Source organism: Ostrinia furnacalis, unplaced genomic scaffold (genome assembly GCF_004193835.3).
Source record: "Ostrinia furnacalis isolate ACB-3 unplaced genomic scaffold, ASM419383v2 OfSCF7018, whole genome shotgun sequence".
NCBI lineage: Eukaryota > Metazoa > Arthropoda > Insecta > Lepidoptera > Crambidae > Ostrinia > Ostrinia furnacalis.
In genome coordinates, this window is record NW_021137257.1 from 334,220 (window position 1) to 362,119 (window position 27,900).

General features: G+C 37.7%; 3 protein-coding genes across 3 annotated transcripts in view; 1 reads left to right on the forward strand and 2 right to left on the reverse strand.

Annotated features, from left to right (window-relative positions):
* The window catches only part of Y-e (yellow-e), a 38,047-nt gene extending 30,216 nt beyond the window's left edge, over nucleotides 1–7,831 (reverse strand). The window contains exon 1 of the mRNA XM_028318857.1: nucleotides 7,714–7,831. The gene's annotated coding sequence lies outside the window, so the exon portion shown is untranslated. The remainder of the gene's footprint in view (nucleotides 1–7,713) is intronic.
* A 2,494-nt stretch (nucleotides 7,832–10,325) lies between these two features.
* LOC114363198 (uncharacterized) lies at nucleotides 10,326–12,341 on the forward strand. Its single transcript, XM_028318851.1, has 2 exons — nucleotides 10,326–10,382; nucleotides 11,798–12,341. Exons 1-2 carry the CDS (start codon nucleotides 10,326–10,328, stop codon nucleotides 12,137–12,139), a joined length of 399 nt encoding a protein of 132 aa, XP_028174652.1. The 3' UTR covers nucleotides 12,140–12,341.
* A 3,040-nt stretch (nucleotides 12,342–15,381) lies between these two features.
* Nucleotides 15,382–27,734, reverse strand: Usp15-31 (Ubiquitin specific protease 15/31). Its single transcript, XM_028318862.1, has 14 exons — nucleotides 27,300–27,734; nucleotides 26,915–27,106; nucleotides 26,703–26,837; nucleotides 26,456–26,590; nucleotides 26,262–26,365; nucleotides 25,783–25,903; nucleotides 25,265–25,412; nucleotides 24,714–24,860; nucleotides 23,508–23,692; nucleotides 21,688–21,794; nucleotides 20,708–20,836; nucleotides 18,850–18,945; nucleotides 17,737–18,767; nucleotides 15,382–17,556 (listed from the first exon to the last, which is right to left on the reverse strand). Exons 1-14 carry the CDS (start codon nucleotides 27,633–27,635, stop codon nucleotides 17,516–17,518), a joined length of 2,907 nt encoding a protein of 968 aa, XP_028174663.1. The 5' UTR covers nucleotides 27,636–27,734; the 3' UTR covers nucleotides 15,382–17,515.
* Nucleotides 27,735–27,900: the final 166 nt, after the last annotated feature.

The window sequence follows — 27,900 nt, forward strand, 5'->3', positions numbered from 1 at the left end:
ATAGGTTATTAAGTACTCAATACAGAAATCAGCCGGCTCCTAGTCTAAAATTCTTATAATCGAAATTAAATGATTTAAACTACAAATAAAAATGATTCAAACAGTACTAGTTTTTAGGTTCAAATTCGACTGCTCTAGTGGACGCACGGAACGGCAACGTCGCAGTCGACCCATATTATTTGAATTATTTGGCGGGAAAATAGTTTTTGGCTTTTAATTCTGAAACTAAGAGGCCTAGAGATTTGAAATTATGTCTCGTGTGTACTTCAATTATAACGAATTATTTGATCTTTAAAACGCAACTCTAACTTATACGGTTTTAATAATCCACCGTGTGTTACGTGTCACCAGCTTACACATACGTATCGGTTCGTAGTTCGAAAACGGTTCGAAATAAAGCTTTGAAAGAATTGAAGTCGGGTTTTTTTATTCGACTTTAATTTATGAGATATAAAACATTGATGTAGCTTAAATATTTACGAAGATACAGATGTGTAAGCTGGAGACACGGTACTCCAGCTCGCACATAGTTTTTTGATCGTGGTTTTAACAGTATTTGAGCTAAAGTCTTGAAAAGTGGAAAGCCTACTATTTGGATTCGACTGTAATTTNCCTGTACCTTTTTGAATAGCTAATGAATCAAGGAACTAAATTCTGTAATTTGTACACAACATTCCATACATTGTTTCTTGGAAATTCTTCGTTTAATTACCTAAAACAATTTTTTTTTGCAAAATAATACATGGTTTTTTAGCTTTTACTTGAGTAATGACGATTCTTTCTTGCAAATTTTAATTTAAAATGTCAATCTTGTTATTTAGCTATACGAATACAACAAAAAAGTTAACATTATTTCGTATTCTTCATTACAAGGGTACATTTTAATATAAAAACTGGAGATTTTTTAAAAAATACTAAAATCTTGAATCACTTGGAAATGAACAAGTTTCGGACATGGTGTCATATGACTTAAATGACTGCAAATAAGCTCTACTTTAACCCCTTTCAAGGAATGTATCGCTTTACCTGTCACCCTGTATAAAAGAAAGTCGTGTTAGTTACACCACTTATAACTCAAGAACGGCTGAACCGATTTAGCTGAAAATTGTCAGGGAGGTAGTTTAGAGCCAGGAGAAGGACATAGGATACTTTTTATCCCGTTCGAAATTAAAAAAAAGTCTGCTTATTTATTACCATTAAGGCGGAACAAAGTTCGCCGGGTCAGCTAGTAATTAATATAAGAAATTAACATTCTCGTAAAAGTAATTAGTATTTACATACAAAAGCATTAAATCTAATTGTCTTGCGCAATATTCGCGTATTGGATAGAAAGGGAGGTCTCAAGGACTGATGCAAATAAAAAATGTTTTCCGCGTCGCATACCGTTGATAATTCATATCAATTAATTATACCTACGCTGCAACCTGTGTCATTGCATTGTAACTATAGCAAATACTAAATCTTATATTGAACAACGGGCATTGCATTGCCTGACGGCCATGTAAGATGATTCTTACGGTAAGTCATGCTGATAGATTCAAAAAACGTTTAATGATAATTATCATCATCAGGTCATAAAAGTAGTCTACTGTAGGAGAACGACTCAAAGAGGAGGAGAATGAGTTTATTACAGGCAAAATGGAGGATTTGCCTCTAGTAAACTCATTCTCCTGGTGGACCTAATGATTGCGATAAATATCCAGTGACTACATGTATACTTTTAATAAAATACAATTCTTAATTAAATTGTGTATCTTATTGGGTACCACCCCTTATTTATCACGGTTGCGATTTAATGACACTTCAGAATATTTCCGCAAAAAATAATCCGCAGGAAAAGTTACTTGTAATTAGTGTTGATTTCATTATTTTGTTTGTTTTTTTTTTATAAATAGTTTCATAACGTTCATTATTGATTTTAATAAGATACTTACTTGTTGAATAATAACAAGGAAATACCTAACACTAATTACGTTTAGATAACTATGAAAGTGAAAATCCTATACGCGATCACATCTCGTGTTTTAATATTCAAATATGTAGTTCGTTAACATGCCATAAATGGAAATTATCTAACGAAGTTCCTCATAAGTTTAAGCGGCTTCTATGGATACTGTAAAAAATGTTTAACACTCAAGTTACTTATTTTTTACTCCTATTCACTCGGGAGTCAAGTCTCAACAAAAAACATAGTAATCGGCTTTAAACCAGATATATGTTTTTGTAAGCGTTTGTAGCTTGAGAAAAAATTAGTTATTTCAGTGGTGTCACTTTTAAATCACAATGTCCTATTAAAAACTAAGTCAGTACTTTGTATGAGCATAAAAAAACTAAATACATTCATAAAAATAAATTCCACGACGAATGGCACTATCTGATAACTTTGATAACTTGCGACTATAACCCACTTAACATAGGTATAAAAACAAAACAACTAGGCACAGACTACTTGTGCAATGTGTGAAGTGTATGTCAGTTATTCAGTGTTATATAAGGTAGGCATAGCTGACTATAACATTTCATAATATTGGGTCGTTTTATACAAGATCTGCCAAGGTCACAGCGAGAGTGAAACTTTTATGCAAATGCCAATGTTCCGGACCTTCAACGCGCACGTAGACTTATCAGTTTACATACCTGCGTGCCTTATGTATTCGTATTTTTATACTAAATCAATAATCACTTAATTTACTTTTTTTAAAACAGAATTAAGGTACCTTATATGCTTCTTTTTCCCATAGTAACATATTAAAATATTATCCTACGTTTGCTGAATTAAAAGGTAATCAAGGTAAATAAACATTTTCAAATCTTTCAGTCTGTTTAGGATTTATATGCCGAAAACAAAATTAATTTGCACAACTTCTTGTACAGGTCACTTTCAGTTTTAAAATAACAAGTTTTAATCAAATTAATGTTCGGGCAATGACATCGCTTTTTGTATATCATTACGCAAGGCGAGTAAGTGACTCTACTATGCCATCAAATGTTTTCCGGCAACAAGAAAATAAAGTTTCATTTATGTATTAGGTACCTGCATTTCACGCAAATGTAACAAAAATCAAAGTCTTTAAAAAGCTATTTAAACATTATAATTATGATCAGCATTATTTTGCATTGCCTTTTATTGAATTGAAGACTGATAGAAGAATAATTTTAGTATTCGTTTACCACCACGCAATTCTAGTCAGTAAATTAAATTAAGCGAAAATTAATAACTGAACATTGATTAGGAACATCAGCTTGATTGAACTAATGAGATCGGTGTTTAACCGCAATTCACTCTAGCATTATCGCAATACTTCCTACGAAGCATACCTACTTAGTAAACTACCAATAGGATAGAGCAATATACTGCACTAAGAATTTTTATTTTTGTAACTCGTTAGGAAATATAGGCCAAGCAGTATTTATTAATCATTCAATAGACGCAGCTAACAATACCGCAATCAATCATAATTTGCCAAATATTAGCTTTACAACAATCCGTCTTTGTTGACACGTTTGCAGTACTAGGTACTTATGTGTCAACATGTCTATTAACACAATTTACAATATTTATTATGGCAGTCGGCCAGATCGTATCGTTACAAGCATATTGTACTCCCAATTTGTAAATTATAGGCCTGAATAACAATCACATCGCTCACTATGTCAATACAACACCGAAGTGTAATTAGTAATCTACACACAGTAAATAATGTTTTAACGCCTTGTAATGACGTTTTGTAATACTTGTTTTTATAGAGATTGATTTGATTGATTTATCTACACTCCCGATCAAATTCGTAAGACAATTAATTGATCATCATACTGAAGTACAATAACATAATAAAGGTACGAGTACTAGCCGATAGATGAAGCAACCATTAATATTTTTTCACCCTCGAAAGGACTCTGTAATTTCAGTCGCCAGCTTTAAGTATAATTTTCCATCGCAATTTTTCAAACAATTAAGTAGTATTGTAGTGTTTAAGGCGGGTTTTTTATTAGTAAGGAAGAAGTAGGTACATCATTTCTTTGGAACTGTCTTAGTAGAATTATTTATACCTGTTTAATGCAGTATCTAGAATATTGTTTGTCCCTGAGCTATTTATATTAAGATCACAATAGCCATTTTAAATTGTGCGTGAGTTATCATGGTCACAGCATTAGAATTAACTCGATTTGTGTTTCGAGGGCTGCCCCGGAGGCCAAAGACTAATTAGCCACAGTTTGAAAGCGCTTTGTCTTTTCTTATATGCCTACACTTCCCACATGATTACTGCGCTACAATCATAATGATCTATGTGGAACAATGTCATAACTACTAGTATGGGAATTATCGATTGCAAGAGCGGAACCTAGGGTAGTTAGTTCGGTGTCGACAGCTATTAATTGGCTGGGAAAACATTACACATCTTTGGTAGAGGCATGTGTATTAAATGCTATATTTTTTCTTTTATCGAAGTTTAAAGTTCAATAACTTTACTTACTAGTTACTACGCATCCGAGTTATACCTACGTATAGAGGAAATTGGCCGTGTGGTGACGGCAGAGTAGAATACATTGGTCACCAACCCCTACTCTTCCCGCGGGTGTCGTAAGAGGCGACTTAGGGACTACACATCAAACAGAGAATGGGCAGCAGCGCTCTCTGAAAAACATCAATCTTTTAAACTGCGATCTCCAACCCGCCTGCCAAGCGTGGAGATTATGGCAAAACCCTCCACTATAGTGGAGGAGGCTCATAGTCCAGCAGTGGACTGTAAAGGGCTGTTGATGAATAGAGGAAATATCCCTGGAAAATTAAATTATTTCAAAGAGTTTCTTTTATTTTCATAATGATTTTATAATGTGGAAAACTAAATAACGAACATCCTTAAAACTTTCCTTCTCACAAATGATAGTTTACAAGAAATGTGAGAAATAATTTGTTAAATTAAATATCATTTAACTTTGTTTGATGAATCATAATAAAATAAAGATGACTGACTAACTAAAGTATTCTAATCTAGCGTAAGTATGTTTTGCCGCAACAACACAATTAATAGCATATTAAGTAGAGCATTTAGGCTTATTGATGCTCATATTGCGCTATTCGTAAGCAATGCGATGCTAATAATGCAAATATTGATGGTAGTTAATAGAAATAGACGTGTTAATAATTACATAGCCAGTGATCTATGAAACAACTTCCTCCCTTCGTTAGAACGTGCATTGTTCCAGCGTGTTTGTAAACACATAACGGTTCAATTTACCAGACAATGAACTATTGTTTAACTCGGATGATAAGTATTACCCAATTACGGTGACATTTTTAATATTTGCCAACAATAGCGGATATTGCTCTCAAGGGTAGGTAATCAATTAAAATACGTAATTAACATTTTGTTTATCCGGTGGATTATGATTGGTATAATTACTTCAATAACTAGATAATTCTACATCCTGGGATGCTTAGGACACGCATTGTTTAGATCTTTACGTTTAATTTGTATTACGTTCTGATAACGCAACGAAAACAAAACTTTATCTTGCACACAAATAAGTTAATATTTTCATTTTCACATTTTCATTTTTCACATGTATCGTTTTTAAACTTTTCATTTACTTTATGTGACATCAAAGTTCATCAAGCTTAAGTGATTTTGATCACTCTTTAAAAACAAATGCCCTACCTAACAATTGCAGCCAGTTTTCTCTTAAACCAAGTTTACGAGTACAAGCTACCCAACTGATTATGATAAGTCCCGCATCCATCCTAGTAGTGAACACTGTTAGGTTTGTCTAATGGGGTACGGTTGCTGTAATCTATATTAATAATTTCGTCAAGGGGTACGGTAGACTGGATCGAAACCTTATATGAATAACAAAGCATAAAAAAATATCGATTTTGAGTCGACAACATATATCCGCAAAATTCGGATAATGGAGAATTTCGTTAAATTCCGATGGCACTGACAAACAATTTTAAACAAACCGCTGTCGCCATCTTTAGTAGTTCACTATCCACTCACTATGCGATCAGCGCCAAAACCTTACTACCTCTTTGCTGGGTTGTCATCGATCCATAAATAAATGGAGATCAGTGCGTTTCGCGATTTTTATGATACACTCTTTGTTATGTGTTTTTTCTTTTAACCTTATATTGGCCGATTCAACCACAGAAAAAGAATATTAGCCATAACCATAAAAGTTGAAGTTCAAATGTCAATGTCATTTAGTTTCGCACAGTGATAAATTCCAGTGACATGCAATTTTTGTATAGTTCCAAAATACTGGACTGTCCTGTCGATGACATTGACAGTGGGGCGCCACCGTCAATACCGGATCGCTGGTTCAGATTTTTGCCATGTTGGAAACCATATAGTTGAACGATGGTAGCGCCCCCCTGTCATTGAGTTTGGCGGGACAGTTCAGCGTGGGTCATCTATAATGGCAAAATATTTGTAAGAAACTGCAAACAAATTCAAATGTGCAATCGATATGTGGAATGCGACAACATTATACTCGGTAAGCGGCTTAATATTTTTTTTATTTAACCCGACAAATNCTATATAATTCAGCATTTGCAATGGCATCCATTAATTCAAACTTGAACACATTCCCTCCAGGGGCTCCAGGAATTTTCACTTATAGGGTACAAGGACAAATTTATATAAAAAAAAACTGGATCTTTGGTTCCGTTGCAAGGTCATAAACCACAATACAACCAATTGTATATAATTGAAGATGAAGCAGCCTTAAATGAAAGATTATCCGATTCTAGAAATAACATATGTAAAAGCAATATAATGAGATCCTTACAAACAATGCTCAATGAATTCAATCCTTTTGTCAAAGTATACAATAAAAAAAAAAAAAAACCGACTCCAAAAAACCTACACTAAAACGTAGAAAAATAATTACTAATTACCTACTTATTTATTAGGACGAATTATTAATATTTATGTAGGTATACCATGATTGATACTTCTGGAGTCGGTGCCAAGATTATGAAACATGTAAAGTTTGCCTGCACCGACTCCAAAAGTATCAATCATGGTATACCTACATAAATATTAATAATTCGTCCTAATAAATAAGTAGGTAATTAGTAATTATTTTTCTACGTTTTAGTGTAGGTTTTTTGGAGTCGGTTTTATTTTTTTTTATTCGAGTTCGTTTCGTTGCGTATTCAAAGTGTCATCGAAAAATTTTGTATGAAAAATTAAACAGCGCCCCCTAGGGCGGCTATAATATAGGGGGCGCTGTTTAATTTTTCATACAAAATTTTTCGATGACACTTTGAATACGCAACGAAACGAACTCGAAAGTTTTTCCTACTAGAGGTACTGTATAATTTTTAAGTTTCATTGATAAGTAACTTAATTTTTAATATTATATCTGATGGTGGTAACATTGTTATAAAGTCCTTCACGAATAAATTAAAAGCAGTTAATTGAAGTGAATGTAGTTGTTGTGCCATACCATTCAATACATTGGATTTTGTGCTTTTCTGAAAGGTGAGTGAATTTTATTGTCTTATCAATATGTCCAGTTAGACACAATTAAAACTAGTAATTAAATGTTAATTAATATGTACTACATTTGTCAAACTTCTGAGTTCAAACAAGAACAGATTTTAGAAAACTCCCGATGCATAACTTCATAAACAAAATCACAAACATGAAACGTCACACAAAACTTTCTTCACAAACTTTATTTGAACTCAAATGTTTTATTATGTACCTGAAAAGTTTACGCCGTGCTTGGGCTATCGGCAATCAATGAACACGTGATTGTGAGCGCGAGCGAGGGATCGAAACGCGAGTGGCGCGCACGCTTTCGATAACTACTGAGGAGCGGTTACTTCGCGTGCACCAAATTTACTCGCCCCTCTACGACATGGCACCTCAAAAGTAAAAGTGGTTGATCCCGAAGGCGTGGTCGCTAAAAGCCGTGACTCGACATTACGTCGAGCCAAGCTTATTACAACCAAGGTGCGTGATTACCGATCGTGATACCAACTTCACGTTTTTGTCTACGCCGGAAATGTCAAGGTCGATCCGGTTAGGCACCCTTGCATAAAAAAAACAATTATACAAACAACAAAATTGACTGAATTCCAAATAATTAGCCTAGCGTGAAATTTTGATTTCTCTATGCTTATGCTTACATTCTTATTTTTCCGTGTCAATTGATCCAAAAGACATCTAAAATAATTGCCTCAAATATTTTAGATATAAATCCTTAACTCATCTTTACTACTCTCCATATAAAACGGCTCTTTAACCAGCTGACCCCATTCCAAGTTGATAACGCAAGAAGAGTTAACTAGATAATTTTCAGATTTCCCATTTAATCAGGGATCAGTTCCCGATTAAAAACATTCATTAGGTAACTAGATAGAGCAGCCTCGGCTTGACTACAGGGCCATAAAACGTGGCACCATTATATGATTATATCAATATAACAATAATGGCGATTAAAATTGCGTACGTATGTGCATTGATTAATGCAATCGTAAATTATGTGCACAACGTTGAATGCAGTTCCCAGGCATCACACAATCGAACCTTTCTGTGATCGAATGTAATCACATGACATCGAAAGAGAAATAGGAAACATGAGCCCAGCCCTCCAAAGAGTTTATGTGCCTGCAGATAACCAGAGCGGAACCGATTTCGGATTGTATCGATTTACATTTCGAACTCGTATGCCCAAGCAGATTTCGAAACTCTCCGATTGTATAATACCTATCTAGAATCTCCTTTAAATTCAACCCAGAGGTTTCGCTAAATTACTTCCTAGCTTTCTTCTGTGTGCCTACCATGAGTTTACGTTAGGTGTGCTCGCTAGCGACTGCGTAAAAAAATGACATTTAAATGTATGACATATTGTGCAGCGCCCCTAGCGGCTACTTTCAAGAAATAAAATCTTCATATAATTTTTTGACGTATTCGCTAGCGAGCACACCTAACGTAAACTCATGGTAGGCACACTGGTCGAATTGATCTATATCTATTAACGATTACTGTCTATTTGGTACATACCTTTGTCTTGACTCTACATATTTAAATTTTTAGTTAATTAGACGAAAAAATTTAGTAATTTCACAACTAGCAATAACTAACCAGCAACATACTGCTAAATCGATGAGCCAAGAGCTTCCTCGTTGGAGATAAAAATAAAAGTGTTTGAAAAAATATATAAATGAGCCGTATGTTATGAATAATATAACGATATTGAATACCAATAGGATGCTTTTGAATTTATCCTTAGTTACTATTTTATAACCTACTGAGAATTAATACCAGAACTCCACATAGATAGAAACTCTTTATTGTACACCACACAATGCTGATAATCCCAGGAAACGCAATCAGTTGGTCTAGATTACAAATAGTATTAGTGGTATTAGTAACAAAATATTAATTACAAAGGTTGTTACGAAAAAATTGCTTCATGATGTAGAGCCAATAATGTCTACCGTCAGCAACTAAAACACTAGTCGTATGTAACTAAATAGGATCGTCTTACCGATTTAACTGTGTTTTAGAGTATAAAGTTACAGTCAGATAAGAATAAATGTTTGATCATGTATTTTATTTTTATTAGTGTCAATTATTAAGTACTTGCCGCACTTTGATTGCAAGCATTTGCAACGCTTTATTGTTAAATAGTTTTAAGGTCGAAAAGGCTGCTTCATCAAAACCTCTTTTAGGGTAGGGAATGGGAAAACTAAAAGACATCTCGGCTTGACAAAATATGCAGTAGAGGATTTTTTTAGATAGATGATTTGAAATTCCGTCAAATATTTCAACACCTTAAGTAAGAATTACAGCAATTGGGTTGGGTCTACCTACTTCGTACGTATTCCATCTTCATACGAATATTTTACTTGGAATAGGTACTAAATTGTTTCCGGATTAATGATTTTCACCGAAATCTTATTTTAAATAAGCACCTCTCGTACACACTTTATTCAATTTCGACACCTAATCTCTTTACTGAACTTAACTCACGAACACGGACACGGCGACTTAGATTAACATTTTACCTACAAAAATTAGTTCGCAGCGTCCGCTTCTGAAAGAAAAACTGATGTACGAATTTATGTTTGACACCCGTAATATTATCAATTTGCGAGTAGTAAGTACCATACTCAGCGACGTCATTGGGGTCCCTTGTATATTACGCAACTTAAGCAAACAATGCGTGAGTGCGACCTCAAGAAATTGCTGCTAAACACATTTTTGCATAAAATTGTTTTATCACAAGTTGATTAATCACTGGTTATTCAAACGAATCTTAACATTGAGAAAGAGAAACAATACCTAAATCTTATCACTTCAAACACAATGGCTTGTAATTGTGCTGGTAAGGGTTTACAACCATTTAGCGTTGAATTTATCCTGGTAATTAGAAGTAACTTTTTTCAGGTTGCGTGATACTGATTTTCCTTGTATTTTATGCCAAGGATATTGGACGTCTTATTAAAAATATATTTTGTTAATAATACGTTAAAATTTGCAATAAAATACTATAAGTACTTAAAGAAATACGTTTCCTACTTTATTTACTAATTGAGTAAATTATTATTTTATACATAAAAATAACGCGTTGTAGGTTCTCGTGTTTTCCTATTTTGGAAGCAACTCATTCGACCTAGTACCACAGAATAATAATAAGTACTACCTACGTACAGAAGTTTTACTTCGCGAAGGTATTTAAAAAAAATATGCTCAATGTCATTAACAATATGGTGTAATTTAGCCTGTCTCAAGAGTCAAGCACCATTTTGTTGACAAACGTCAGTGATCGGCACTGCGCCGAAGCTATAGGGCTGACTTCGGTAAAATGATGTGACTTGAGGTGCCAAACTGCGGAAAATGGCGAAGGAAATACATGATTTAGCATGAAGTATCATGAATAATATTAACTACTTATTTACCTCTCAAGTGTCTTGAGGCAACTTAAAAAAGTACATTCTGTGTTTTTATTATTATTTAGGCAGTTAAATACTGCACAGTTTTAGTACACCATTTTCTTTATTTTCTTCCAACATACACAAGAATATGCGTGCGTGAGTCAATGTTCGCTCGTATGTGAGGCCTTGTCGAATAGTATCCTGTAGGTGGGCCATCGTGCGTGTTTTGTTTTCGATGTAAACTCGCGGAGATGAACAGGCCTGCTAGTACTATAAGTACGACCTGGTATGAATACTCTTTTTATTCTTCTGATTTATTGCCACGCAAAATATTACCTACATGTGTTAAAATATCAATTATAATAATAAAATTAAAATACAAAGTACAATTCTGAAATCAAACAAAGTTGATAAAAATAAAAAATTTCGTGAACTGTGAATTTTCGTTGCATTCAAATATGTATTTTAAATCAGAAACACAACTGAAAATAGCAGTTACCCAGCAAGAGAAAGGTCTTCGGATCAGTTCTCATCTTAGTCAGTTCAAGTTTTATATTATTTTGAGATACATAAATATGTAATTATGTTTATCATTAATGCAAAAATAGAACAACTATAGTAGAGTTACTGTAATTGTAACTTGTCTCTAATTGAATATGTAAGTATATAACTGTAAAGAGTTGCATAATTGTTACTAAAAATTGTTTGGCGTCAAAAATCATTTTAAGAAATTACTTGTTTAACATACTAGTTTGAGAGCTTTATGAAGGGTGTCCAAGAATGTTGGCACTAATTAACGAAATAAATGTGTAACATTACAATGTATTGAATGCTGAGGTATTATCTCTCTCAAATTGTCACAAATTGAAGGGCATAGTGACGCAGACTGTATAAATGTTATAGTTCGGGAAATACCTGCACCGTATTGGTCGGGAGAGGACACCTCAATGTCACCATTGTGGCGCCGATGTCGATACAGCGGAGCACACCTTGGAAGACTGCCCGGAATGGACACAACAAAGAGCTGCGCTATGCGCAAATATCGGACTGGATTTAACACTGCCGGCGGTGGTTAGAGCCATGGTCGGCAGTGACAACGGATGGGACGCGGTGAAAGTCTTTTGCGAGACTGTTATGTCGGCAAAGGAGGAAGCCGAGCGAGCCAGGGAGGTAGATCCCCTCGCTGACCCTGCTCGGCGGAGAAGGTTTGGCCGGAGGCGACGTGCTTTTGCGCGTCGTCTCTGACACCTAGTCAAATACTAGTCATAGCGTAAGGTCCATTATGAGTGCCGGCGGATAGACCTTTTACACCTACCCGCTGGCCTCCATTGTATATTATGTAAATATAGATAAGCACTTTGTACATTTGTATATATCATTTGTATATAGTTGTATATCTCTGAGTGGTCAGTTGCAGTACAACAAACTATAACTATAAAAATCAAAGATGGCGTGGTCGATGTTGGAGTCTGCACGCATAGCAGACGGTCTGCGCATAGGTGGAACATGTCGGGAAAGGCCTCGCTACACCGGCTCCCACCTGTGCTCAGCGAGACGGAGATGGTGGATTTTTAGTGGGTAGGCCCCTCCCTTCTGGAGGGGAGAGCCCCACATAACCCGCCGCCTGACCACAGTGGCGGGTATGCAACTCAATGCATTTTTACCACCGAAAAAAAAAAAAAAAAAAGGTAGAGAACTCAAGAGTGTTGGTGACAGATCGGATGCACCTACCGACGCGACCTAGGGATCACTAAAAACAGGCAAGTAGATATTATTTACTTTACTCTTTGGGCAAGTAGATAATCTAAACACGAATTAGATGAATTCTATTACTAATTAGATGAGTTCTGTTGGAAAGATTTAACTCTTAGAAACACAACATCCTGTAAAGCATTTGTGAACTTTAAAACAAAACAAGGAACCAGTCTACTTATGTAGATTAGCACTAAATCGAGGGTCATACACCTTAAGCAAAGTTTATCATCTGGTATTGGCAAATTACAAATTAAGTAATTTATGTAGTTAGGTAGTTAGGTATCTTGTTTCGGATATTTAACTTAACGGCCATGCAACTCGAGCAGAACAGGTTATAGATAAATAATATCAACTGTTAATCTATTACAGCAATGATTAGAAGCTATTGATTGATACTTTACTTACATTTTGATTGCAAAATAGCATCTGCATCTGCATTTTATATGCACTGTGGTCTAGGGGTCTGACCACCTGCTTCAGATCCAGAGGTCCCGGTTTCGATTCGCAGTGGGGGCAGTTTTCTGTTCTGATGATTGATTTTTTCTAAGTCCTCCTGGTAAGTCCAAAATCTTAGTAAGTCTGCCGCCATAACAACCAATGTTAACAGCATTGTTGTGTTCCGCTAGTTTATTTATTTTTATTTTATTTTTAAAGTTAAAGGTAAGATAGCCAGTTCGTCTGTGGTTGTCGATTCCGGGTGAAGCTCCTTCAGCGGTGAGATGTAGGCCAAGAACTTCCTCGTTGTGGATAAAAAAACCCAACGCAAGAATAGAATAAGATAATGAAGAGTTTTATCCCCACTTTTGTGAATGTCCCATTTTTTTTTTAGGTACCTAATAGAACAACTTTTGATTTACCTATCAACATTTATAAATAAAACACTACTTTGAATATTTCGAAAACGACAACATCATTAAACATTAATTGCAACACCTGTATCTAATATAAAATACATTATTTTTATGTGATATGTACTGAATAATGATACTGATAACAGTATTTACTCGTTTGACCGCTGAGCTATTTGCCCACAGGGTATGATTTTAATTCCATGCAAATAAATATGTCAATGTTTTGTAACTAAACTCCACTATAAAATTATTTTGTACTAAGTACCAATTACCATAGATACGTACTTATAATTTAAATGGATTAACGGGTATCCTTCCGTTTGGCCAAATTACTTTTCGCCAAATTTCACTTCGCAAACAACTTATCGCCAAAGTTTCATTTCCCAAATGAACTTTTAGCAAATGTACTTTTCGCAACTATTTCATTTGGTCAAATTATCATTTGGTCAAATTTTACTTGGCAAATGTTTATATAGCAAATGTTTTATTTTGCCAAATATTATATCCCAAATAATTTATTTGGTCGAATTGACACTTCACATGCTTACCCACCGTTACCCACAAATCAAAGCACAAGGCAAATTATCATGGTTTTCACAAAAATTTTATGTAAAACAAAGAGATTGCAGAAAATAGTATGGATGCGAAAGTAGGTTTTGCAGAAAATAGTAGGTTAGGTTAGGTTAGAACAGTGACCCTTTAACGCGCGAAGGCGAGCGAAGCGTGCCGCGGCAGCGGCCGCCGAGCGCTAGAATCACCTCTATAGTTAATTAATCATTTAGTTTCGATAAAAATAATGAAATATGAAAATAAATTTAGAACAAATTTTATATTAACTACCCACTAAACAAAATAATAACCACAAGCTAATTTGTATTCCATTCTATGCACCAATCAAATTATTTTGTAAATAGTTTATCGTGAAATATTTTTGCCAAATGAAACATTTGGCAAAACATACTTTGCCAAACAATAATTTGCTAAACAATAATATGCCAAAAAAGACATTTGCGAATTAAAAGTTTGCAATAAGTTGTTTTGCCAAATGAGAATTTGCCAAATGAAAATTTGCGAAACGTTGTTTGCCATGTGATAATTTGGGAAACGTTTTTTGGCCAAACATTAGTAATCCGGATTAACGAGATAGGTCAATTATTTTTTTAATTTATTGACCAAGTTGTGTGTGCCTATTAGCAAATCTCGTTTACATTTAAGATTAATGTCATTTAATCTGAATATTTCGTACTACTTTCACATATTTAGTAAGTTACAATGTCTTTAAATTTTAGGAAACTGAATAAATTTAAAAAAAAATGATGATTTTCGTCAGTAGTTTCGTCGCCTGACCTCAAATTATTCACATAAGAAGCGAATTTTCTTATCAGTGCCTCAGTGGTAATTATCGGTCTATACAATTTATGCTTTCACTGCTTTCTATCTATCTACATTATAAAGGGAATAGATTTGATTGTTTCAAGGCTAGGCACGAAATCTTTCACCATTATAATTCTACATTTTCCCATGAACATAAGTTATTTATAGAATATGCAAGGATAAAGACATTCTGTGACGAAGCTGCGGGCAAAGCTAGTTTATAAATAGCATATAATAGGACCTATAATTTAGAATGTTTGAATGAACTACAATAACACAATCAAGGCAAACCGCAACTTTCTATTAATTGATTTTAAATGGAATTGATCTTAATTGATATACAATTTAAACATAGGTTGGATTGTACAATAAAACCAGTGCGTGTGTGTGTACATAACACATATATTTTAACATAACGTGGTGAAATTATAATAAACATCTTTAAAATAAAACAACGAACGTAATACAAATATTCGAAATATTGACGACCTATGTAATATTTCTATAATTGAAACGATGTTTTGATAGAAATATAAATCGAAAAACACGGGTCACATTACTGTCGAAACAATGCGTACCTACATCTCTTGATCGAATAGAATGTATCATTAGGTCGTCACTTCCTTTAACTATACAAATAATTAAGATAACAAAATATAAGTTACATAATTTTGTACAAACGTCGATTACATTCTCAGTGGAGATAATTAGTCTACACCAACAATATTTTTATGAGTTTAAGGTAACTAGGCGACGTTCATACGTTTATTAAAACTGAGAGCGATCCATTTACCCTTAAATTACAAACATAAAATGTATGATGAAATGTTCAATTTTGTGCTTAGGCTGATAGAGATATACTTAAAGTAAATTAACCAATAAGTTCAATGGATTCACACCGATCCTGACTATTAAAAATTCACTGGAAAGAGGAGAGGCCTAAGCTTATTTTTTTGAAAATTTATATTAGGCCACTAACTATTGCAACATCACTATCAACTTGTCTTTTATAAAAGAAAAATAAAATAATTTCGTTATATCCTATAGTGCGACACATACAGAAAGCAGGAGCGCAACGGAACGTATGCACGACGCGAGTCGGGTCAAGCATATACGTTTAGTTTTTAGTTTTTACATTTGGTATCGATCGTACTTGACGCGTAGGAGTGCACGGGTCTGACGCGGAACGGTTGCCATAACACTATTGTGTAGAAAAGATTAAATTCTCCTATTTTGTAAATTTATTGAAAAATTCACAAAATAGATATGTTGTCCCACTTTTTGTACGCGTCACCCCTAAACTAAAGCTGCGCGGTATCCAACATTTTTGACTGCATTTATTATTATATGATTCCAAAATATTTACAACTTAATTTTGTTATGAGAGTATCATTTTATATTCCGAAACGAATATTTTATAAAAACAATATAAGGCGAATATATAAACAAAAATATTTTATCAAAAAATCATGATAGTAATCAATCATATCACAAAATAATACCTTGATGTAAATTATAATTTTAATGTAAGCAGTAGTAGTGCCTATTTATATTACTCGATTATTAAATACAAATAAAATTAATTTATATCACAATAATAAATTATATGCATTATCAAAATCCAATGACATAAACTTCATTGTGATGAACGTCAGCAATTTGTAATTTGTTAATTTTAAAATCACAACATCCCTAGGGCCAAGGCACAAATGTGTTTTATTATGAAATTCGATTATTACGCCCGTTAGCTACGATCATACATTAAACATGTGTGAAATATCTACATTTTATTATATCATGTTACATTTATATTCTTCAATATACATATAGAACAATATTATGACATACGGTCAAGCTATGCTCATTGGGAACCTTAGTACTGAGAATGTTACACATTAATTATACCTATGACCCTGACTATGTGTTGGTCAGCGGCGGCAACCTAAAATAAACCTATCACCATCAAACGAAATGTTTTTCACATCTATTGGGCATTTATTTTAGTTTCCTAAAAATACGCTGACCTCGAGTCTATAGCAGGGCTATACCATACGTAGAAAAATGTTACCAGTTTAAAAATGTTTTTATTTGAGGAAGACAACCTGCACGATAATTATTATAATATGGAAGCTTGGTCCTTCTTATTCATACAAGAAATGCTCTATTAAGAATGAAGAACTACTTAATTTATGTCAGCTGCCTTCCTCAATTTGAGTATCTGTAGCCAATCTTTGGTAAGTAAATAAATGTAAGGAAAATTAAGGTTACATAAAACATAGTATATTATAAGTAACTCAACCACAATTCAACAATGAATAAATGAAATAAGAAAAGAGCTTCGAGAATAGGTCTAGTTGACTTTTAAAATCATCAAGACTTATTTTTTGCTTGAATCTCTTTAATTATTTCAATAAACTATTATAATCAACCAGTAAAAGAATAAAATAACCTGCAATAAATAAGTCATATACTAGAAGCCTCTGATCGTTCTCTCGTAAACTAACTGGGACTACTGCAAACGCAAATCACTGTATCTCGTCTTGTAGACGAATTCGCGTCAACTACAAGCAACCAGATCTACATTGGGATATAAAATTATAAAAGAACTTAATTGCGTACTTCTTTCGTAAATAAGCTGCTCTCATGTGGATATTCGAGTTTTCCAAACTGATGATTTCTCACCTGTGAACAAAATCGATACACTTATGAGTCGTCTATGTTGTATGAATGACATAATATAATAATTTCTACGTAAAAATTTTTACTAAAATTAACAGGCATACTTTTCTTTTTGGTATGGTAAGGAAGAACATTGATTGCTAATCTATAAGTCTAGGATTACAGTATCTCGCGTATACATACCAGTTCTATGAGATTCCCCTGTTATGTGATTCCCGTGTCTCGGGACGATGTACTTGGACTCTTGGAACATCGACAGCATCAGCTCTTCGGTGGTGGGGTGGTACTCGACGCCGTTGATGCTCGCTACAAGCGGGGAACTTTCGTAGTTGCGGTTGGCGTCCCGGGAAGGCGCGGCGCTGCCCCGCGCCGGGTAGTCCACCGACCGCGGCCGCCTAGAGTCCACGGGAGTCATCTTAGGGTTCACGTGCACATCCTTATGGATATACGGCTCGGTGGACGCACTCGAATCGTTCTCATTCGGATCTTTGTTCGTTCTGTTGCCGTTCACCTCGACAATCAAAGGTCGTTGGAGCGTCGGAGATTGGATTATAGACGCGTTGTGAACCACCGTCGTCGTTTGAATCACTGGGGGCGGCGGTTCAGCCATGCTGTCGTCGGGAAGGCTCTCGACGCTCCTCGATAGCGGACTGTTCGTTGGCGCTGTCACGTCCGATTCGGACTCCGCTTCGTTGTTCTGCACCTCGATTTTCGGATCGTCGGCGTTCTCCTCTTTGACCTCTGTGAGTACTTCGGGCTTCTGCCGCACATACTTGGGCATGCGCAACGCCCAATGTCCGTTGTGATCGTCCACGGTACACGAGTGTGTCACGTTCGGCCTCTTGCGCCTATAGAACAACATGTAAGCGGTGTTATTGACGAGTTCGCTGTAAGCATCCTCGTCCTCGACGGCCGTAACTCTAGAATCGTCGAATTTGTACCAGTGGCCGTCGTAGGGATTCTTGCAAGCTGCTGTGTAGTGACCGGTTTCTAAATCGTCGCCGTGGTGGTAGCAGATAGCGTACAAATCATACATGTTCTCGTTGGGGCCGCCGGCGGGCGTTTTCGAATGCCTTCGCCGGGGAGAGCGCGAGTGGCTCGGCGATTCAGCGCCAGTTGAATTCCGTCTGACAAGATGGGGTGTCATGTCAAAGTCGTTCAGCGGGAACTCGACCATTGTCGTTAATTTTGTACTTGTGCGTCCTTTTGCTTGCCTAAAACAATTAATCAATTCATTTAAAATCTACAGTTAAGAGATAGAAATGCAATATTTTTATAATAACTTATCATACTCACTGTCGAAACCTCTTCAAATGAATAACAAGGATGTCAGGTAGAGACCACAGTCCTAAAGTTTTCACAACAGGCATATATCGTTGACATTGCGGGCACCTGAAAATAAGCTTTTGTTATTATTTAGTTCTATACGATGTGATGTGAATCCCGAGACTGGATAACAAAATGCATAAGCATTTAAGCATTAATTCGCCAGCGAGACAAAGACGGGAGTCAGATATTTTAAGTCAAGTAACCCGCCGCGGTCTCTTCTCTCTACTGCTTTACCGCTTTTTCCTATGGAAATGTCTACAGGGTGGAAACGATAAGTGATCTCACTCGATTATCTCTAAACTATACCAGATATCGAAACACTGGTTAGTGATTCTGAAAATTCAATGTTTGAAGCTGGTTATATTGAATTTTCGGATAGATCCAGTTTATTCTGTAACCTATATTGATACCGTTTGATAGAGCTTGTGAAGCACTTTCAAGATCAGAAACCAGTTTTTCGATATCTGGTATAGTTTAAAGATAATTGAGTGAGATCACTTATAAGTTTCCATCCTGTATTATAACCTGTTTCCAACATGGCGAAAATCGGAACCAGCGATCTGGTATTGACGGTGGCGCCCCTCTGTCAATGTCACTGGTGGGAGACAGTTGCTATCTCGCACACTCACTGCGGGTGCCAGTCGCACAGTCGCGACAGCAATATAATTACGCGCGAGCGATAAGGATGGGTAGCTAGGGGTCATTGGGCAAAATTCTATGTGCTCACGGACCGGGCTTTAGTTCACGAGCGAGACAGATACGGGATATACCTAAGTCAAATAATCCGCCGCGGTCTCTTCTCTCGGTCACGCTTTAACTTTTGTCGATTTCTCCTATATAAATATTGATCGCTCATTTTTTCTCGCTCATTCATTGACCTCCAGGCGTCCTCGGCGCCGCGCCCGCCGCCGACACGTGCACCTCGCACGCCTCGCCCATGCTCCGGCTGATGTAACAACACTCGAGTGTCGCTGTACTGCGGACACTCACCTCCAGGCGTCCTCCTGCGCCAGGTGCTCGGCGCGCGTGTAGTGCGCGAGGCAGGCGTGCAGCGTGAGCGGCGCCGCGCCCGCCGCCGACACGTGCACCTCGCACGCCTCGCCCATGCTCCGGCTGATGTAACAACACTCGAGTGTCGCTGTACTGCGGACACTCACCTCCAGGCGTCCTCCTGCGCCAGGTGCTCGGCGCGCGTGTAGTGCGCGAGGCAGGCGTGCAGCGTGAGCGGCGCCGCGCCCGCCGCCGACACGTGCACCTCGCACGCCTCGCCCATGCTCCGGCTGATGTGACAACATTCGAGTGTCGCTGTACTGCGGACACTCACCTCCAGGCGTCCTCCTGCGCCAGGTGCTCGGCGCGCGTGTAGTGCGCGAGGCAGGCGTGCAGCGTGAGCGGCGCCGCGCCCGCCGCCGACACGTGCACCTCGCACGCCTCGCCCATGCTCCGGCTGATGTAACAACACTCGAGTGTCGCTGTACTGCGGACACTCACCTCCAGGCGTCCTCCTGCGCCAGGTGCTCGGCGCGCGTGTAGTGCGCGAGGCAGGCGTGCAGCGTGAGCGGCGCCGCGCCCGCCGCCGACACGTGCACCTCGCACGCCTCGCCCATGCTCCGGCTGATGTAACAACACTCGAGTGTCGCTGTACTGCGGACACTCACCTCCAGGCGTCCTCCTGCGCCAGGTGCTCGGCGCGCGTGTAGTGCGCGAGGCAGGCGTGCAGCGTGAGCGGCGCCGCGCCCGCCGCCGACACGTGCACCTCGCACGCCTCGCCCATGCTCCGGCTGATGTGACAACATTCGAGTGTCGCTGTACTGCGGACACTCACCTCCAGGCGTCCTCCTGCGCCAGGTGCTCGGCGCGCGTGTAGTGCGCGAGGCAGGCGTGCAGCGTGAGCGGCGCCGCGCCCGCCGCCGACACGTGCACCTCGCACGCCTCGCCCATGCTCCGGATGATGCTATAACAACCAAAATCAAAATCAAATCAAAATCAAAATTTTTTATTCAATTTAAACCACAAGTGGCACTTATGAACGTCAAAATATAGTAAATAAAAAAAAGGTAGCCCTTATGGGGCACTTTACATGTCTCCTTATCTTTTAGGCCCTACCAGCGCTTCGAGACAAACATTATGGCAAGAGCTGAGAAGAAACGCGGGAACAAACTAAAATAAAAATATTAAAATATTTCATTATTATAACTCTTTCGCCGCGTTTTCCGGTACGTCCACCCACAAGGTGGACCGACGACATCATAAAGGTAGCAGAAAGGCGCTAGACGCAGGCCGCTACCAACCGGGCAACATGGAAAGCATTGCGGGAGGCCTATGTTCAGCAGTGGACGTCCTATGGCTGAGATGATGATGATGATAACTCTTTCGTAAGTGGACCAATTAAGGACTGCCTATCCACGGAAGCGGAACGAAATGGGCAGAGCGGTGAGCGAGGTAAAATTCAATAGAATTGCATCTCAGCCCCTTTTCAGTGGACAGTTAAAAAATTCATACAATACCGGAAAGCGGAGCGGGAAAGTGAGCCGGAGAAGCGGAGTGGGGAAACTAATTGATCCTTTATGCACTCGCGACCTAGCTCCGCGTAACGAAAACTCTCCGCAACTACGCTGCGTATACATTCTTACTCCGCTCCGTTATCTAGCTCTGCGACTAATGGTGCGTCCACACTGGGCGAACGGGCTCGCGCGGCAAGCTTGTCATCCTGCTCATCCTGCTCTTGAGTGAGCAGGATGTCGAGTTTGCCGCGCAAGCCCGTTCGCCCAGTGTGGACGCACCATAAGGATAATGACGTCATACCTGTCCCTGTGCGCCGGGTCCCAGAGCAACTCGAGCCGAAGGTGCGGGTGCTTGTCGTGCGCGCAGAGAGCTTGCTCGACGTCCAGCGCGAACAACGGGTGCGGTAACTGCAACAAGTTACATTCACAGTTCTTAAAATGTCAGTATTGTTCAGTTTTCAACACGTTTTTATTTTGACAACTTAGGTGACATGTAACGTAGGCTATAAGTGACATGTAATGTAGGTCATCCGTGACACTTAATACATTAAGTGTCACGGATACATTAAGTGTCACGGATACATTAAGTGTCACGGATACACGGCCTACAGGCCGTAGGTGACATGTAATGGACCATAGGTGACACGTAAATGTAGGTAATAGATTGTCATCTATTACGTGTCCGTAATGTAGGCCGTAGTTGTCATGTAATGTACCAGTGTTGGCAAAAAGTTAATCTGATTAATGATTAAAAATTAATGATTAAAATCATAATCAAATTTTTTTGATTATGATTAGTTAATCATTAATCAAAAATTTTGATTAAGATTAAATAATCATAATCATTAATCGTTAATTTGATTATTTGATTAACTATCTACTATTTTCATAAGAAAAGGGTTGAGGGTGTATGAAAAGGTACGCGCGACTCATAAAATGTCTAGCAAAGGGGGGATCTGGAGTTGTACTGTCGTTTTCCCAAAAAACTGCGTCAATTTTCACTACTCAAAACACTTATCGCACTAGTTTTGTTTCTCACAATCCCTTCTATTCTTCCGGTATCCTCCAGCAAAATTGGGTCAGGAAAGAAGTTAAGCGGGCTGGCTGACGATAGGGGAGAAGTCCCCCCNCTACTTAAATGTGTCAACTGTGTGAAGTTTGCACTCGAAGTGGTGTAACAGGGTGTGAATGTGTGCGTGCCGGCCTGTACGTACAGGCAAGCTGGTGTATCCTAATGTCACAGTATTTTGTTGATGAGAATCCGTCCGACTTTTTTTATAGGTCCATGATTACACACATCTTGGCAAAGACCTGGACAAACATCTTTGCAAATGTTTGTTGTACAAACCTTAGCTTTGCCCAGGTACAAGTGCATCTTCTGGTTACTGGTAGGCAGCGCTTCCAGCTCATAACTCCTCATTCGGTATAATTCAAGCTGGAAGGCAGAAGCCGGTTCAAGATGGCGGTAGATGGTATCTTCAATGAAGTCGTTGCGAGCTCGGTACGTGAAGAATTTGGGGAATTGACGCCTGCGAAAGAAAAATTGTGTGAAAAAACAATACAATAAAATAAATAAGTAAATAAAATAAAAGTAACCTATGGAAAGAGACAATGGACATGGCGCACAATTTTTGTTGAAGATGCCAAAAAATACTACAAAAAATTAGAATGAATACTGTATTTTTACTTTTTTGATATCTTTAAAAATGACTGAAATATTCAAGCTCAAAGTGCGCTCTTCCGCTAGGAGCGATTTTCCGCGCGGAATTTGAAAATGTGACGTAGTAACATGAAAAGCTGCATGTAAGATATTATCTGTGTACAATGGTTAGAATGGTTAGTAGGGGAGCCGAAGCGGGGATTTCGNGTGCCAACACTGTAATGTACGTCATAGGTGACACGTAATGTAGGTCATAGGTGACCTGTTATTTATTTATTTATTTAAACTTTTATGCCAAAATAAATTTGTACATAAGGCGAACTTAATGCACTAAAGCATTCTCGCATTAAAGCATTATTTAGGCCGTAGGTAACCTATTACTTAGGCCGTAGGTGACATGTAATGTAGGTCATAGGTGACCCGTAATGTAGGCCGTAGGTGACATGTAATGTAGGCCATACCTCGGGCTGCAGGTAGGCGGGGTCGCGCGGGCGGTGCGCCTCGGCGATGCGCGCGCGGAAGATGTCGGCGGCCTGCGCGTCCTCCAGCACGCGCTCGGCGACGACCTGGCTCATCTCCTTCAGCATTAACTTCTGTAGATCTTCGTAAGAGATCTCGCGGGGCACTTGCATTGCGTAGGGCGAACCTGTTAAAAAGTTGCGACTATTTTACTTTTATAAACATTAAAAGGAGATAGACCAGCGGGGCTACTCCGTAAAACGTTATCCAAAGCTTCGAAAGTTGCCATCCCTCTCACGCAAAGCTAGAGGTCGGCACGAGGGACGGTGACAGATAGAACCGAAACTGAGTAAGCAGCGTTTCTTAGTAGCCTTGCAGTTATATGATCTGAGATCTTCAGAGGAAATTGAGGTAGGACGGGCCGGATAGGTACTCCTAGAGATGTAAAACGAAGTCGTGGACACCAAAAGGTAGTGGGAGTATGTCCTAAGATTAATAGCAAGGAGAAGGGCATCACGAGATAGAACCCAATGGAAAACTTCGGAGAAGGCCTATTCCAAGAGGCAGACTGAATTAGGGGTTATGTCAGAAGTTTAGAATGAAAAGTAGTGCATAAAATTATATTTTTAGTGACTTCTGCAGCGCGAAATTCGATGCACGATTAGAAAAGTGTTTTTTAATCATGGCAGTTCAATTTATATTATTGGCAATGCTGTTATCTCCAATATATCCACAGAATGTGACATGGCAATAATGTACTTGATAACACAGTTAAGTTTCAAAATTTAAAATTAATTGAATAACATCTAAATCCACATAAATAAGGTTCAGAATGGCGATTATTTTTTTCCATACGCCAGTCTCTGTCTATCCATTTATGTGCGCGGAAGTAATACAGGACAAGGTCACAACGTTACATATTTAGAGCTGTATACTCATAGTGAAACTATCAACGGTCGGCATATTGACCTTGACACTTAGTGCTATTCTAGAACAACGCCATTTTATAATCGCTATTAATTATAGTCAATTGGTGAATGTTGCGGATCTTACGATACTCGAAAAAATGTGTGCATTGCATCAGAAAATATACATTAATATACTGATTGTTCGTTTATCCAGAAATACTCAAATACAAATCATAAAAGAAACTATGAATTGAATAATCACAAAATGTAAAGAAAAAGTAAGGCTATAAAACGACATACCAAATCGTTCGCCGTCCAGTAGGTTGACCCAGAGTATAAGTAAATACGGCGTGGTAGGCGTCTGAAGAAGAGGCGGCGCTTCCATGCAATACAGAGCGCCGAAGTCCATGCCTGCGACCTCCCAGCCGGCTCGTGCGTTACACCATCCTATAACAACATAGCAACTCACCAACACGAAAAGATAAAACAAGCGCATTAAAATTATGTATTTCTATTTCATAGAAAATAGTGTATCACGGCGACACATCGTCTGCTGCTGTTGTTTGTTGTTAAATAGGCTTTACTATCTAACTTTTGGTTTACATTTTTAGTTTTTCAGAAACTGTAATTTTCAATATGAGATGCTGATGATGAGATATTACTCAAATGGATCTGTTTTTCTGGCGACGTCAGATTTTCAAGTTACTTCGACCTATTTAAATCAGATTTTTTTGCCGTTTAACCGCTAAAGACAAAGCGAAGAAAGAAAACGTAAGAAAATTTAAATATGAAGAAGACTACGCAAGAGCTCGACACTGTTGCACTTAGCCGGTTTTGCCTCAGATCTTTACCTGTTTCATTAATTTCGGCGAGTATTATGTGGTCCCGATCGATACCGGTGTCGGTGTGCAGTGTCGTCCGCAGGTCGTCCATCGTGGCGGTCGGTGTCAACTCTACACCGATACGCACTTGGCGAGGCTGCTGATTCACGTACACTACCTACAAAAACAATGTAATAAACCAATTAATATCATACCTAGAATGGTTTTAAAAATGGTGTCTTCAATTTCAGTTCATGACAATAATGCTATCATTTAGGTATTACTACTTGTTAAATAAGGCCTGGTTCAGACAAGCGCGATAACCGCGCGGTTTCTTAGTTCTCATGGACGAGGTACGAGAACTTCCCGCAACCGCGCGATTATCGCTATATCTGAACCAAGCCTTATGCTTCTTGTGTTCGAACAATACCAATTAGATCTAAATTCAAGTCAATATATTTGTTAAATTAATTTCTTTTGTTATTGTAATAATTTATTTTTTCCAATAACAATTTTTCAAAACAATATAGAATATTGATCATTCTCACATTGACAGGTAGTGGTGATGGTTGCACTGTCGCGAGCCTTGAAGGAAGCTGTACACTGACGCAATGAAATGGGTCGAATGTGCAAGAAGTGCGCTCGCACTTGGCACACGTCAGAGCTGACCTGTAACCAATATGACGTATTATTAATCATTATTAGCATTGTAATTTATCCATTAATAAAGTTACAGGATAAATAATAGCAATTACTAATTTGAACATTCCATAAGATAACAAAATGATTCACAGGAAAACAGATTACACATTTCTAGCTAAAATGATAATGTTATTTAGGTAATATGGATATGATAATCTGTTGACTATTTGGTGGAATTATGTTACATAAAATTATTCTAATAGTGGTTTGATATACAAGTTATTTATCATTATAATAATGTACCCAAGATGCATAAAAAAGTAGCATACTAGGTCAGAAATACTTTTTGTTGGCATATTGGTTTTGAATAATTTAATTTTATTACCTGTACTGTGCCTGAAACACAGCTTGAACAAATGAACTATTTCTCCGAGCATGGTTTGCCAAGGTTTCTGCAGCGACAACTTCATCTGGTTTACCACAGGTGTTCTAAAATTTTAAAACAGAACAATATTTCAGAACTATTTTTAGTCACTATCACTATACCTGTTTAGCTACTTTGACATATTAAATACCAACTTTGATTGTTTTATATTTTTTCTTCGTAGCTGTGTTCAAGTCTTCATGAACCTTATCTAGCAACCAAAATAAAAATTCTTGTGCATCATGTTGACTATTGCCTCTGTACTGAGTTCCATGCCTTTCAACAGCTCCCTAAAAATGCAAGAAATTGGAAATTAATACAAAAATAAACAAAATATTTTGGACTATACAGTTAGAGGAGAAATAATGAAATACAAGATATATCGTAAAACAGAAATTATACCTTAAACATAGTGCTCATATCAGGCGTGTAATGGCAAGCCCATAAAGCTTTCAGCAAAGCTGCCAATTGCTCAGTAACTTCTCCACGAGTTCCATATTTTTTAGAATTTATTTTATTACGTTTTTGGAGATCCACCTACAAAAATTATAAATTAATAAAATCTTTGAGTAAATTAGGTGATACACCAACATTAGTACTCAAAAGATGCTTGCCTTATAATGATCTAATACAAAATATTCGGCGATAACATCAGTATGCGAAAGGCACTGTAGTACAGCATTCATGTAACATGTATTTCCATGGTTTTTAATACCCGTGGCAGCAGGAGTGGCTCCCGGTGGCCATGGAGGATCCCCGCTGCAAGGAACGCGCTCACCATTCATGACTGCTGGGGGTGACTTGACCTTAAAAACCACAATAACAATGAAATTTCAATGTCTTACATGTAAATATTATGTTAATAAAATTGTATATCACGTCATTTACGTTCAAATTTTTATTTTGCACTATCTGTAATTTATGTCAAGGTCCCCTATATTAAGGATACTAATACAAACTTGAGGACGCAATATCCTAAAGAAAACATATTATACTCACTCCGGAAACGTTAACAGTGCTCATATGTTGGGCTATCTTATTTAAAAATCTTTTCCAAGACGGCCTTCTGAACAACTTCCTTTCAATGCCACCTTCATCTTTCTGAGGCTCACTGGCTATGGAAGAAGCACTCGTAGGCTTGCTTTCAGTGTCATGGACCTTATTCTTACTGGAAGTAGGCTTTGCTGTTCCAAATGGATTTCGAGGCAGTGTAAAAGTACGCTTTAGTCGGGAGCCTTCCACTTGCTTTGGTGTCATAGCAGCATCAGAAACTTCATTGATAAGTTCACTCTCCGAACAAGACTTCATTACAGAGGATAAATTATTGGTAGACATAGTAAAACAAAACTTATTTAATAATTAACATTTAAACCTTATTTTTAATAAAAAAGAAAACCAATTAGAAAACTTTGTTATGTCTCATAATGACATAATGCGCCATTTTAATCTAATTTCTATAGTCTATGGTGTTACTGTCGTGTGGTCTGTGGACTATAGTCTATGATGGTTAGGCTAGGTCCAATAAAATAAATAACAAATAATTAAATTAGAAAGAACGATTACTTCAAAAACTTCAAACGAGAAACATGTATGATTGTAA

Coding starts and splice junctions, on each gene's coding strand:
- Usp15-31 (XM_028318862.1), bottom strand. CDS start 27,635: ATGTCTACCAATAATTTATCCTCTGTAATGAAGTCTTGTTCGGAGAGT. Junction 18,946..20,707: donor GCGCAGGAGGACGCCTGGAG/GTGAGTGTCCGC, acceptor GCTTATTTTCAG/GTGCCCGCAATGTCAACGAT. Junction 17,557..17,736: donor AGGGGAATCTCATAGAACTG/GTATGTATACGC, acceptor TTTTGTTCACAG/GTGAGAAATCATCAGTTTGG.
- LOC114363198 (XM_028318851.1), top strand. CDS start 10,326: ATGGCTTGTAATTGTGCTGGTAAGGGTTTACAACCATTTAGCGTTGAA. Junction 10,383..11,797: donor TTAGCGTTGAATTTATCCTG/GTAATTAGAAGT, acceptor TAAATGTTATAG/TTCGGGAAATACCTGCACCG.